This window comes from Triticum urartu, chromosome 4A (genome assembly GCF_056163025.1).
Source record: "Triticum urartu cultivar PI428250 chromosome 4A, HENAU_Tu73, whole genome shotgun sequence".
Lineage (NCBI taxonomy): Eukaryota > Viridiplantae > Streptophyta > Magnoliopsida > Poales > Poaceae > Triticum > Triticum urartu.
Genome location: NC_141876.1, coordinates 565,671,896 through 565,686,731, shown reverse-complemented (window position 1 = coordinate 565,686,731; position 14,836 = coordinate 565,671,896). Strand labels below are relative to the sequence as shown.

Genomic DNA, 14,836 nt, shown 5'->3' with positions numbered 1-14,836 from the left:
CTACGGGCTTAAGTAAGAACCAATCTCACCTACGCATCAAAACCACAACGATAGTTTGTCAAATAGACTCCGTTTTAACCTTCGCAAGGACCGGGCGTAGCCATACTTGGTTCAACTAAAGTTGGAGAGACAGTCGCCCGCAAGCCATCTCTGTGCAAAGCACGTCGAGGGAACCGGTCTCGCGTAAGCGTACGCGTAAGGTTGGTCCGGGTCGTCTCGTCCAACAATACCGCCGAACCAAAGTATGACATGCTGGTAGGCAGTATGACTTGTATCGTCCACAACTCACTTGTGTTCTACTCGTGCATATAACATCAACATAAATAACCTAGGCTCTGATACCACTGTTGGGTTTCGTAGTAATTTCAAAAAATTTCCTACGCACACGCAAGATCATGTGATGCATAGCAACGAGGGGGAGAGTGTTGTCTACGTACCCAACGCAGACCGATTGCGGAAGCGATGACACGACGTAGAGGAAGTAGTCGTACGTCTTCACGATCCAACCGATCAAGTACCGAAACTACGGCACCTCCGAGTTCGAGCACACGTTCAGCTCGATGACGATCCCCGGACTCCGATCCAGCAAAGTGTCGGGGTAGAGTTTCGTCAGCACGACGGCGTGGTGACGATCTTGATGAACTACAGCAGCAGGGCTTCGTCTAAACTCCGCTACAGTATTATCGAGGTATATGGTGGCAGGGGGCACCGCACACGGCTAAGGAATAGATCACGTGGATCAACTTGTGTGTTCTAGGGTGCCTATACCTCAGTATATAAAGGAGCCAAGGGGGGAGGGGGGCGCCGGCCAGGGAGAGGGTGCAGGAGGAGTCCTACTCCTTCCGGGAGTAGGACTCCCCCCCCCCAATCCTATTCCAACTAGGATTCCCAAGGGGGAAAGGGGGAGAGGGGTGGCCGGCCACCTCTCCTAGTCCTAATAGGACTAGGGGAGGGGGGAGGTGCGCATCCCCCTTGGGCTGCCCCTTTCTCCTTTCCACTAAGGCCCATGAAGGCCCATATGGCTCCCGGGGGGTTCCGGTAACCTCCCGATAACCCGGTAAAATCCCGATTTCACCCGGAACACTTCCGATGTCCAAACATAGGCTTCCAATATATCAATCTTTACGTCTCGATCATTTCGAGACTCCTCGTCATGTCCGTGATCACATCCGGGACTCTGAACAACCTTTGGTACATCAAAATGCATAAACTCATAATGTAACTGTCATCGTAACCTTAAGCGTGCAGACCCTACGGGTTTGAGAACAATGTAGACATGACCAAGACATGTCTCCGGTCAATAACCAATAGCGGGACCTGGATGCCCATATTGGCTCCTACATATTCTATGAAGATCTTTATCGGTCAGACCGCATAACAACATACGTTGTTCCCTTTGTCATCGGTATGTTACTTGCCCGAGATTCGATCGTCGGTATCCAATACCTAGTTCAATCTCGTTACCGGCAAGTCTCTTTACTCGTTCCGTAATACATCATCTCACAACTAACATATTAGTTGTAATGCTTGCAAGGCTTATGTGATGTGTATTACCGAGAGGGCCCAGAGATACCTCTCCGACAATCGGAGTGACAAATCCTAATCTCGAAATACGCCAACCCAACATCTACCTTTGGAGACACCTGTAATGCTCCTTTATAATCACCCAGTTACGTTGTGACGTTTGGTAGCACCCAAAGTGTTCCTCCGGCAAACGGGAGTTGCATAATCTCATAGTCATAGGAACATGTATAAGTCATGAAGAAAAGCAATAGCAACATACTAAACGATCAGGTGCTAAGCTAATGGAATGGGTCATGTCAATCAGATCATTCAACTAATGATGTGACCTCGTTAATCAAATAACAACTCATTGTTCATGGTTAGGAAACATAACCATCTTTGATTAACGAGCTAGTCAAGTAGAGGCATACTAGTGACACTTTGTTTGTCTATGTATTCACACATGTATTATGTTTCCGGTTAATACAATTCTAGCATGAATAATAAACATTTATCATGATTATAAGGAAATAAATAATAACTTTATTATTGCCTCTAGGGCATATTTCCTTCAGCATGAACCATCACACGCCGACTCCACCTCCACCTCCCGGCGCCCCTGCTCCCGCGACTGGGTTTTACTGTAGCAACTGTCGTACATCTCCGACCGCCGGAACGCCACCACCGCCGAGTCCAAGATGAGTGACGGCCAGGCCGTGGCGCTGTCCTTCTGGCTCGTGGATCCGCCGGGCGTCTCCTACTTCACCGTCCACTGCCCCGGTGTCAAGGAGGACGACGACGATGATCACTCCTACAGCCACTAAGAGGCCTCGGTCATCAACGCGGAGGAAGCCCTCGTTCTCTTCAGCGTAACTTTAAGCTCCGCTTGGGTGCCGCTACGAGTATTTTGTCTACCGAGCTGGCCCGGGGCCTTTTTCACTATTTTGACCTTTTCAGAAAACTTTCGCACAAAATAAACTTCAAGTAAAACTATTTCACAATCTAATCCTTTTGATAACGCCATAGACCGTGGCTTTTCCTCTCTATTTAGAAACGCCGAGCTAGCTAGCGTTGCTTCACTTCATAAATAAGTGGCAATATGGATAAGCTAGTTGAAACGCCAAACCCTTTGGCGTTTCATGCTTGGGCAGTAACGTCAAGCACCCTTGGCGTTTCTAGCAACGCTGTATACTTTGGCGTTTCTGCCCTGCCACGTAGCGTCTTGATCAGGTCAACAACACTAGCTAGTTCGGCGTTTCTAAATAGAAAAGAAACGTCATGGCTTATGGCGTTATCAAAAGGGTTAGATCACGAAATAGTTTTGTGTGGAAGTCATTTTATGCGAAAATTTCCTGAAAGGGTTAAAATAGTGAAAAGAGCCCTGGCCCGGGCAAGCCATCGCTGGACCTACTTCCGGACCCCGGTATCCGAGGCTTCGTAGCCGAGGAGTTCGGCCTCTTGCCCTGTGGCGACGCCCACGGCGGGCACTACGCCGTGGCCTATCTCAACTGGGTTCCCATCGCCGGTGATGATTCATGGCAGTTCGACGCCCACCTCTTCTCGTCGGAGACGCGGGCGTGGACTGCTAAGCGGGCCTCGCAGAGCCTATCGGAGTGTGACAAGCTATTGCTGGGTAATCACGATCACGACACCGGCAAGCAGATCACCGTGGGAGCAGACTCGCTGGGCTGGGTTAATATCATCTGGGGCATCCTTCTGGTTACCAACCTGTTCGACGAGCATCCCGTGATCCAGTACATCCCATTGCCTGAGCCAAGGGTTCGCACCACCGACGAGGACGGTGGCATTTTCTACTGCGCAGATTTGCCCGAGTATATCCGCGATGTCACCTGCTGCGACGGCCTGATCAAGCTCGTCGACGTCGACTTCTACGGCGGCGATGGTGGGAGGGACCAAGGCTGGATAGCCACCACGTTTACCAGGATGGTGTCTTGGGACGATTGGCGCCGGCGCTTCACGGTCGATGTCGCCGGCATCTCGGTTGATCCTGGCTATCGGGCTTTGCTGCCAGACCTGTGGAACGACAAGACCAAGCAATTGGAACTGAAGAAGCTTGCTTACTACGGCCCAACCCTGAGCACGCAGGATGATGACTTCGTTTACATGATGGCCAGGGTGAACGATGAAGATGACAAGGCCTGCGTCATCGCCATTGACATTAAACGTGCGGCTGTGGAGGCAGTGGCGCCGTTCTCCGACCAAGGACGCCGCTGCATCACAACCTACTGTCGATGCACCTTCCCCAAGTACATCGACGCGGCGATAGACAACAGACCGGTGGTTCTTCCTTCTTTCTTATGTGGTTACTCAGGAATTCTATCCCTCCTGCTCTTGGTTTCTCTGTTGGTTAATGTGTGCTTAATTTGGAGAATGTTTATGTGTTGACGCAGTTGACAATGGGCTTTTTCGTGTTTGTTACTTCGATTGATCTGTTGGTCAAACTGTGCGATATGGTCTTGTAAATTAGCTGTTATGATCAGATTAGTTTGTTGACCCTATGGCATGTAACCTTCTTCTGAGATCCACTTATGTTCTCTCCATTGGAAATTGCAAATAAATGCTTGGAATTTGAGAATGCAAGTTACAGCGAGTGCAGATCACTAGTGCACTGTTGTGCAGTGTCATCTCCACGTTACAATATTTGGGTGATGGTTTCATACTAGGAGCCTATACAGTTCTCCAGAATTAGGATTATGCTCAAACTTCCGTTCAATTTATACAGACAGTCAGGTATAGAACATTAGAAAAAAGGGGTTCTGATGTACAGTTTACTATAATGAAAAGTAATACTATATACTCTAGAAGTACTGCCACAGGTAATTGTTCTGCTACGAAATTCTTGGTCCCACTCTGCAATTTAATCATACTGATGAAATTTAATAGTACAAGATGCGTTAACCTCAGCAAGATTCAGCATTATAGAATGTCCTGCAGCTGTTTCAGGCTGGGATCCAACTCTGCGCCATTACCCTCTTCATAATAACCATCTGAAGGGGTCCTGTATGCATCAGCAATCGCCTTTCCTTTATCCATAACGGCTGACGGCACGGTTTGCAGGAGGCTGAAATGACAGGAATACAAAGAAGTATGAGTAATGACTCCTTTTGCTTTCAAGATGGATAAAGATATTGCATTTGGTAATACTTGTCCAGTGCTCCAAGGGCTACAGCGATTTTGCTCCTCATGACTTCAACAGATGCTGACGAGTCTTTCCGTGAAGCCTTTAGTAGCAGCGAGTCGAGATCTTCCAACGCTCTAGGAAACAGCATGCATAACAGCTCAATACATTCGTCAAACAAGCAAGTACTTCTAAAAAGGGCGTCATTTACCGTAAGCATTCATCCACTGCATCAGAGGCAGTTTTGCCTTGGCCATTACTGGAAGCATATTGTGCCACCTACATTAAGTTTACGACACAGTTTCAGTATCCATAGATAGAGATAAAGGAATCATAATTACGAAATATGGATACTCTATAATGCTATGGCCTAACAATAAAATTTCAAGACCTAGGACACCTGAAGCTTGAGAAGTAGAAGGGCTAGCTATTCATAAAAACATGAATGCGCTAGTAATGTGCTAACATTCACCAAATCATTGACTTACTGCCCGAATATTGATACGTAGAGATGATGCTGGACCAGAGCGAAGCAATGATCTACTCTCATCAAACCTTGGCTTCTCGAATTCCAAGGATTTCTCTGTAATGAAGCATATGAAGGTTAAAAACCATCTGACAAAGGTAGAATCTAAGATAATTGAGTTGTACTTAGCAATTGTATGCTGCTTGTTTCAAAGGACCATTTCCATTGGAAGAAGCACATAATAATTGAATAATGTGTGGTAGACCTGCAAAAGAATTCTGAACGAAACTGTACATTTGACACTGATTCCGTACGGTTGCAGATGAAGAACCCAGCTGCTAATTGTTGCTCAAACAGTCGTGCACTTGCAATTGGAATAACTTTCTTGCACATGTTCAATCAGGACAGCCAGTGTGCCGATCAAGTCGGTGCTTTGGGTACCAAATTTATCAACTGTAAATCACCCTCACCTAGATCCCTGAACTGGTCTTGGGTCAGCAGCACGGCCGGGACGTACGTCTCCAGTGGCTCCAGCTTCTTCCTAGCAGCAGCAGCAATTGAATGTCAGCACGAAGCCTCAAGGTGGTGTTAACGCAAACCAAATGGGGAGACGGATTAGCACTTCTTGACGTAGTTGTCGAACGGACTGGCTTCTGCCCCTGCAACATCGGTGACACGGCAAATTGGTCACTCACATCGCACACCGAGCACGCGCGAAGTGCCCGAAGAAATACTGTAGAATGCTTACGGCCGGCGGTGGTGGCGAGCCAGGCGGCGACGCCGGCGAGGGAGACGGCGCGGCGGCCGACGGAAGGCGGTGGGACGGAGGCGGCCGTGACGCGGCAGCATCGGCGCCGGCCGCGGGGCGTTGCTAGGGTGGGGCAGAGCTGCGCCCCGGCGGAGGTGGCGGGGAGGAGCGAGGCGGAGGGCATTTTTGGGGGCAGGGAGCTCTCGGCGGGGAACTGGGGGGAGCTCTTTGCTGGCTGCCGCGACGGACGCGAGGCGGGGGAGGGAGGGGGTGCGGCTGTGGTTGGCTCGGCGTGCCCACGGGCGGGGCTGCGTACGAGCAAATCGTTCGGTTCGGGTCGGGCAACTGGTGGACGCGCTCGGTGATGTTGCACGTTACGTGGGCTATCCGTCGCCACCAGGAGGCCGGGACCGAGTGACTGGTCGCCACTCGCCACCCTCCTTGTACGTACGTGGGCTCTGCCTTGTCGCCGGCACTGCGATCGCTGGTTATGGCATGAGTGCGACGTCGTCCGAAGAAGCATGGGCGAGGATGATAAACCAGTGCCACGAAACGGATAGGGAAGTTTTTGTTTACGGTATCAATAACTTCCCAACGTCCAACTTTTACGCTCTCGCCCCGAACGACCTTTCGATCGTAGGATGTCAGCACTGATCCTAAAGCATGTCAAAGCAGCCATGTCATCGATTCCTTTCGTTCGGAAAAGGAGGTGGCTGCCCCGAACATTTCCATCGTCCTCACGCCGCTGCCTTATCCATTTTCTCTCCTCGCCCACCACACACTCCCAAGCAAACCTCCATTCCCATCCCCTTTCCTCACTACGCAGCACGGAGGAAGAGCACCAAGTGTCGGTGACGAGGCGGCCATGCGCCGGTGACGAGGTGGGCAGCGGCGGGGAGGAACTCTACCAGATCCAACATCGGGACATTGTGCGGCCGAGATGGGGCGAGCTGCGTTGTCCTCGTCGGCGTTGCGCCTCCCAAACTCCACCGGCGTTGAGCCTCGAGCTGGGGCTCGGCAGCCTCATCCAGCCGCCTCCGAGCAGCCTTGCGGTGGCCCGGCAACATGCGCGGTGTCCCGCCACAGGGAGGCTCGCCGGAAGAGCCGCTCATCGGGGAGCGCACGAGCAGCAGCCGACAGATAGGCTCGCTGGGAATGCGCGCCGTGGCCTCCGTCGGTCAATGACGCCCTCATGCCCAGGGCCAGAGCAACGGCAGGGGGGTAGAGGTAAGCGGCGGCGATGCCCTCAAGCGGCGCGTCCTACATCGACAGCTGACGGTTGTCCATGGGCCAATGCCCTCCGCCGGAGGAGTCGCTGGTGCTCGCTTAGGTCGGGGGCTTCCTCTTCCATTTTTCCCACGGCGCGTGCTTGGACAGGATCTGGGGAGGTCGGCTGCTTCCTCTTCCATTTTCCCCGCCAGTCGAGTGAGTAGGAGCAGTTTGCTGCTCCCGTGGTATGCATGATATCTCCTTTTTTGTGATTGCTTCTCTTCTTCCCTCTAGATCATATGTAGTGTTTTTGCTTTTGGTGATTGGATTAAGTTGCTACGAGTACTGAGTTCACATCATCACGGCAATTTTCACAAATCTGTGTAATAGTTCACACGTCATCACGGCAATTTTTAGAAATCTTTGTAATAGTCACACGGCAAATTTTAGTTTAAGTTGCCATGACAATTTTTAGTTTAAGTCGCCATGGCAAATTTATTGTAAATAGCATGGCAATTTTTGTTTGAAATATGATGGCAAATATACATTTTCAGAACATGGCAAATTTAACTACGTAGCACGGAAATATACTTGTGTAGCCATGGCATTTTTAATTTGTTTCCATGGCAAAAGTACTCCATTTTTGCCATGGAAAAAATTAATCTGTTTATTGACGTGGCAGTTTCACTCCATTTTTGCCATGGTAAATTTAACTCCATTTTTTGGCATGACAAAAATATTTTTATTTTTCGCATGGTAAATTTTAGGTTAAGTTGCCATGGCAATTTTCAGTTTAAGTCGCCATGACAAATTTATTGTAAAGAGCATGGCAATTATAATTCAAATATTATGGAAAATCTAAATTTATAGAACATGGCAAATTTTATTATGTAGCATCTTAAATATACTTGCGTAGCCATGGCATTTCTTAAATTATTTTCCATGGCAAAAGTACTACTTCTTTGCCATGGAAAATTTCACACCATTTTTGGCATGGCAAATTTAACTCCATTTTATGCCATGGCAAACTTCTATAATTAACATGTTCAAAAACATGTAAACTTGCCATGGCAAACTTATAGTTGTTCAAAAACATGGCAACCTTTTGTAGATGTTCAAAAATATGACAAATTTGACATGGCATTTTAAAATATTAAAAAACATGGCAAACTCGCCATGGCAAACTTTAATATGTGCAAAAACATGGTAATTTCTTTTAATTAAGTTTGTTAAAAAAACATGACAAACTTCTTTAAATTAACATGTTCACAAACATTCCAACTTGCCATTGCAACTAAAGTTGTTCAAAAACGTGGCAATGTTTGTAGATGTTTAAAAACATGGCAAATTTGCCATGGCAACTAAAATAAGTATTGTTTATAGATGTGTCTTTTTCCATGGTAACTAAATTCATTTTTTGCCATGGTTCGTTGTGTCTTTTTGCCATGTCCATCTTAAGAATGTTTGTCATGGGCATTACAAATTAGTTTGAGAACATGGCAAGTTTGTTCTTTCAAATTTGTTTTTGCCATCGGGATTACAGGTAGAATATCAATACAACTTAAGATGTTTTCTCCATTTTTTCCGAAAATTTTCTATGTGTCTAGAGATAGCTTTTTTCATCATATCACTTCATGGCAACTTTTGCATTTTTTTGTAAACTTTGTAGTGATGGCAATTTTTTCATACTGTACAGATGCAACGATTTATTCCTTTTTTCTTGTTATTTTTGAAAACATAAACTTAAACATGATAGTTTTTTCATAGAATGGCAAAATTCCATGACAATTTTTTGGTGCAATAGACCATTGTTTATTAGTAATCACAGAAAAAACTGGGCTTTTTTTACTAGTTGTAACTTAATATGGGTTTTACTTTTTGTTTTCCTTTTCACAGGTAAAAGGCCTGTAGGTTCCGATGGTGGGGCGTTCGTGCTGGGGCGTTCTCCTCCCGAACGAGTCGTTCGGTGGATGCCCCTCCCGTCCCGAACGAAGCTTTCGGTATGGGATGGTCCCAGATGGAACAGTCGTGTCTCTAGCCGCACTCCTAACAGGTTTTTTTCAGACGTTTTTCCCGTATTGGCGTCTAAAAAACGGTCAAGTTGCCTTCTCAGGAGCCTGTTTTCGCCGGCTTAAACCGAAATTGACGTCGGCGTACTCAAGCCGAACCCAACGCGCTGGGGGGCGTCCGGGACACCGGGGCGAGCGTTTTTGGCGCGAAAGAACCGCGGCTAGCCGCGTCAGTGAGACGGCGCCTCGTTTTCCTCAGAGCGCCTCGGTTTCCCGCGAGGAATCAATGGCGAGGCTGCCGCCGGTCAGCCTTGCCATTAATTCCTCACGGGTGGCGCGGCGACGCCTCCCCTCCCGCCACGCGTACACACAACGCGGGCTATAAAATCCGTCGCTCCCCCTCGCCGCTGACCACACTGGCCCGAGCCCAAACCAGCCGTCGAGCTCCCTCGTCTCTGCTCTCTCCCGTCCGCGCCGCCGGGCTCCCCCGTCCTCCCCTTCCCCGGCGATGGCCGAACGCTTTCCAGGCGACGCCGCGGCGGCCAACGACTTCGGCCACCGCTCGCTCCAGAAGCGGGAGGCATGGCTGCTTTTCGAGGCCAACATCCTGACGCTGTCGAACATGCGCGCCGGGCCGACGGGGTGGAGGCTCAGCAACGGCGGCGGCCCCATCCCCCCGGTGCCTGACGTCGACGCGCGCCCCGGCGTCTTCGCTGCCGAGGTCGACCGCGTGCGGGCGTCCCTAACAGAGGAACAGTGCGCCCTTTTCCAGTACGCCGCCGACAACCACGCGGCGTGGGCGGACTACTTCCAGCGACGGCAAGCACAGCAGCTGGCGTCCACGAACGGGGTGCCGGTGGTCGGCGGTGTCAAGAACAGCGACGACCGCCGTGTCTAGTGGGGCGTCCCGGGCCGCACGCTCCACGAAGTGCTGTAGTACCTCGAGGGCGGCAATAACCTGCTGCTGGCATACCCTGTCGCGACGGCCGCCCCCCCCCCCCCCCCCGCTGGAGCGCCGGGCCTTGGGATCGGCTCCTCTTCTTCCTCGTCGTCCCGCTCCTCCTCCCACTCTTCCCGCTCGCGCCGCTGTTTGACGTCAAGGCCAAGCCCGCCGCGAAGACGCCGCTCGGCCGGCGCACTCGCAGCGTCGACATCATCATCAACGAGGGTGGTAGGCGCGTCCCCTCCTCGGCTCCTCCGTGCTTCGTCAAGCCAAAGATGGAGTCGGGGCACGCCGCCGTCAAGACGGAGCCGAAGCTCCCCGTCATGAAGACGGAGCCCGGGCTCGCCGGCGGCGTCAAGGAGGAGCTCGACGACGCGGCGGCCCTCAAATGGGCGTGCGATGACTGGGCGTAGCTGGAGCTGGAGCGCCAGCGCGCCGCCTACGAGCGGTTTGAAGCTCGGCGTCGTGGCCGGGACGAGGGAGGCGTCGTCGTCCTCGACGACAGCGACGACGACGACGCGCCGCCGCCACCACCGGTCCACCTTGGAGACACCGGGCAGGAGTCCAGCAGGGGGGCCACGCCGTCAAGAAGGAGAAGGCTGGCGACGACGATGAGGACGGCGGCGACGTCGGCGACTTCGGCGCGCTCAGCGACTTCTTCGCGCCCGTAGATGTCTTTTTTTAATAATTTATGTAACGCTGAACATGTTGAATATTAATGTCAGATTTGCCGAATTTAGTTGAACTTTGCCGAATTCAGATTTGGGGCGAGCGGCTGGGAACCCGCTCGCCCCAGCACCGATTTTAGCGCCGGCTCGCCCTCAGGGGGCGCGTAAAATCACCGTCTGATGGGCCAACGGCTGGAGATGCTCAAGGCTGCAGAGATCGCCACCGGCGACGTAGAAACGACCAAATTCAAGGGTTCGGGTTGGCTTCATGAGGTGCGTGTGGAAGGAAATGTCGCTCCATTTTATTTTATTTTTTGCGAAAGAAAATGTCGCTCCATGCGAGCTGCGTTACATAATATATATGCAAATGGAGGTAGGGTGAAACCAGGTCGGACCCGAATGGGCAATGCTCATATCGTATAATATTCTATTGTTCTTTTTGGGTTCGAATCCCGGATTTATTTTGGATTTTGAACGTGGTACGGGAACGGAAAACAGGCATATACTACATGCGCATACGAGGAATATATATATTTGCTGAAGTAAAATTATTATACATAAACAATGAACAAATATTAGTACTTGGTGAGGGTCGCTCGCTTGAGAATAGGCATGGCGTGGATTGCTTTCTCCGTAGTCCTCCCTTAAACCTTAAACTAGGGTTGTTGTACAAAATTTAAGGTTTATCTGGTATGCCAGATAATCAAGATCTCTCAAGCGGGCACCCTTTGCATGACCTTTGAAGTGGTTTTTTTCTAAACGTCACATGAGGGGGTGGGGCGTTTCCCACCTGATTTTTCATTTAGAGTAAAGGTTTCTTTTACAGAACAAGCGTTTATCGTGAGGAAAAGTCATGCCACGGATGGAACCGGATCCTCTAACATCCTTAAGGGATGTCACATAAGTTACAGTAACCGTGACATCCCTCCTTCATATCCATATGGTTAAGCCTAAAATGATTGTAATTAATTTGCAAATTACAAATATACTGTATATATTTAAAAAAATTACGTACAAATAAAATCATGGTGCAATAAAATTATTTTTGATTTATTTTTGTACATGCTACAGTAAATCCTGTACACATATTTTTGTACATGCTACGGTACCCTAACATCCCTTCTTCGTTTTGCACACATATTTCACTGTAGCTTCGTGACATCCCTTGAGGATGTTAGAGGATCCACTTCCGCCACGGACCTGCATCACTTCTCTGCTCATGTGTTTTTAGGTGATGTGGTCATAGGATTAGGTCAAAGATTACATTAGGGAGTACATCAACCGGCGCTAAGTTCCCGGCGTCCCAAATCTTTCAAAGGATCAGCAATGTCATGAAATGTTGCAGTAAGGTAGAAGTTGTGAAAAATTGATCTTCCAGATGAGCTTGATGTCGTTGCAGTTTTTGGCCTCATGCCAAGGGCGCGCCATATAGCTTTTGTTTTGGGGCATAGGAGGAACAAGTGTGTGTGTGTGTGTGTGTAAGTTTTTGTGTCCTGTAGGCACATAGGGGGACTTGTCAGAAGGAAGAATGGTTTTCCTATGAAGGTTTTTGTATGTTAAGCCCATCATTACCTCCGGACCATTCCAGAACTCCTCGTGACGTCCGAGATCTCATCCGGGACTCCGAACAACATTCGGTAACCACGTATATCTATTCCTTATAACCCTAGCGTCATCGAACCTTAAGTGTGTAGACCCTACGGGTTCGGGAACCATGCAGACATGACCGAGATAACTCTCCGGTCAATAACCAACAGCGGGATCTGGATACCCATTTTGGCTCCCACATGTTCCACGATGATCTCATCGGATGAACCACGATGTCAAAGACTTAATCAATCCCGTATACAATTCCCTTTGTCTAGCAGTACGATACTTGCCCGAGATTCGATCGTCGGTATCCCGATACCTTGTTCAATCTCGTTACCGGCAAGTCTCTTTACTCGTTCCGTAACACATCATCCCGTGATCAACTCCTTGATCACATTGTGCACATTATGATGATGTCCTACCGAGTGGGCCCAGAGATACCTCTCCGTTTACACGGAGTGACAAATCCCAGTCTCAATTCGTGCCAACCCAACAAACACTTTCGGAGATACCTGTAGTGTACCTTTATAGCCACACACTTACGTTGTGACGTTTGGCACACCCAAAGCACTCCTACGGTATCCAGGAGTTGCACAATCTCATGGTCTAAGGAAATGATACTTGACATTAGAAAAGCTTTAGCATACGAACTACACGATCTTGTGCTAGGCTTATGATTGGGTCTTGTCCATCACATCATTCTCCTAATAATGTGATCCCGTTATCAACGACATCCAATGTTCATGGTCAGGAAACCGTAACCATCTATTGATCAACGAGCTAGTCAACTAGAGGCTTACTAGGGACATGGTGTTGTCTATGTATCCACACATGTATCTGAGTTTCCTATTAATACAATTCTAGCATGGATAATAAACGATTATCATGAACAAGGAAATATAATAATAACCAATTTATTATTGCCTCTAGGGCATATTTCCAACAGTCTCCCACTTGCACTAGAGTCAATAATCCAGTTCACATCGATATGTGATTAACACTCAAGGTCACATCCCCATGTGACTAACACCCAAAGAGTTCTGGGTTTGATCATGTTATGCTTGTGAGAGAGGTTCCAGTCAACGGGTCTGCAGCATTCAGATCCGTATGTACTTCGCAAATTTCTATGTCATCTTGTAGATGCAACTACTACGCTACATTTGGAGCCATTTCAAATAACTGTTCTACTTGGAGCTTTTCTAAATTTTTGCTCCATTATGCATATCCGGTATCTCTACTCAGAGCTATCCGGATAGGTGTTAAGCTTGCATCGACGTAACTCTTTATGTCGAACTCTTTATCACCTCCATAACCGAGAAACATATCCTTATTCCTCTAAGGATAATTTAGACCGCTATCTGGTGATCTACTCCTAGATCACCTTTGTACCCTCTTGCCAAATATGTGGCAAGGCACACATCAGGTGTGGTACTCAGCATGGCATACCGTATGGAGCCTATGACAAAAGCATAGGGGACGACCTTCGTCCTTCCTCTTTCTTCTGTCGTGGTCGAGCTTTAAGTCTTAGCTTCATACCTTACAACTCGGGCAAGAACTCCTTCTTTGACTGATCCATCTTGAACACCTTCAAGATCATGTCAAGGTATGTGCTCATTTGAAAGTACCATTAAGCGTTTTGATCTATCTAGATCTTGATGCTCAATGTTCAAGTAGCTTAATCCAGGCTTTCCATTGAAAAACACTTTCCAAATAACCCTATATGCTTTCTAGAAATTCTACGTCATTTCTGATCAACAACATATACTCATCAGAAATTCTATAGTGCTCCCACTCACTTCTTTGGAAATACAAGTTTCTCATAAACTTTGTATACACCCAAAAACTTTGATCATCTCATCAAAGCATACATTCCAACTCCGAGATGCTTACTCCAGTCCTTAGAAGGATTGCTGGAGCTTTGCATACTTGTTAGCATCTTTCAGGATTGACAAAACCTTCCGGTTGTATCACATACAACCTTTCCTCAAGAAAATCATCGAGGAAACAATGTTTTGACATCCTATCTGCAAGATTTCATGAATAATGCAGTAATCGCTAATATAATTCCAACAGACTCTTAGCATCGCTACGAGTGAGAAAGTCTCATCGTAATCAACTCCTTGAACTTGTCGGAAAACATCTTAACGACAAGTCGAGCTTTCTTAATGGTGATACTTACCATCATTGTTCGTCTTCCTTCTAAAATCCATATGTACCTAACAGCCTTACGACCATCAAGTAGTTCTTCCAAAGTCTACACTTTGTTTTCATATATGGATCCTCTCTCGGATTATATGGCCTCGAGCCATTTTGGAATCTAGGCCCACCATCGCTTCTCCATAGCTCGTAGGTTCATTGTTGTCTAGCAACATGACTTCCAAGACAGGATTACGTACCACTCTGAAGTAGTATGCATCCTTGTCATCCCACGAGGTTTGGTAGTGATTTGATCTGAAGTTTCATGATCACTATCATAAGCTTCCACTTCAATTGGTGTAGGTGCCACAGGAACAACTCCCTGTGCCCTGCCACACACTAGTTGAAGAGACGGTTCAATAACC

General features: G+C 48.3%; 2 protein-coding genes across 2 annotated transcripts; one reads left to right on the top strand and one right to left on the bottom strand.

The window, feature by feature from the left end:
- Positions 1-4,194: 4,194 nt before the first annotated feature.
- On the bottom strand, positions 4,195-6,168 carry LOC125552805 (uncharacterized). Its single transcript, XM_048716490.2, has 7 exons — positions 5,857-6,168; positions 5,731-5,767; positions 5,579-5,649; positions 5,131-5,225; positions 4,854-4,921; positions 4,669-4,779; positions 4,195-4,585 (listed from the first exon to the last, which is right to left on the bottom strand). The coding sequence occupies exons 1-7, from the start codon at positions 6,038-6,040 to the stop codon at positions 4,441-4,443; spliced, it is 711 nt and encodes a 236-aa protein (XP_048572447.1). The 5' UTR covers positions 6,041-6,168; the 3' UTR covers positions 4,195-4,440.
- Positions 6,169-6,721: 553 nt separating this feature from the next.
- LOC125552806 (uncharacterized) lies at positions 6,722-13,886 on the top strand. Its single transcript, XM_048716491.2, has 2 exons — positions 6,722-7,310; positions 8,962-13,886. Exon 2 carries the CDS (start codon positions 9,583-9,585, stop codon positions 9,970-9,972), a length of 390 nt encoding a protein of 129 aa, XP_048572448.2. The 5' UTR covers positions 6,722-7,310; positions 8,962-9,582; the 3' UTR covers positions 9,973-13,886.
- The last annotated feature ends 950 nt before the right edge of the window (positions 13,887-14,836 follow it).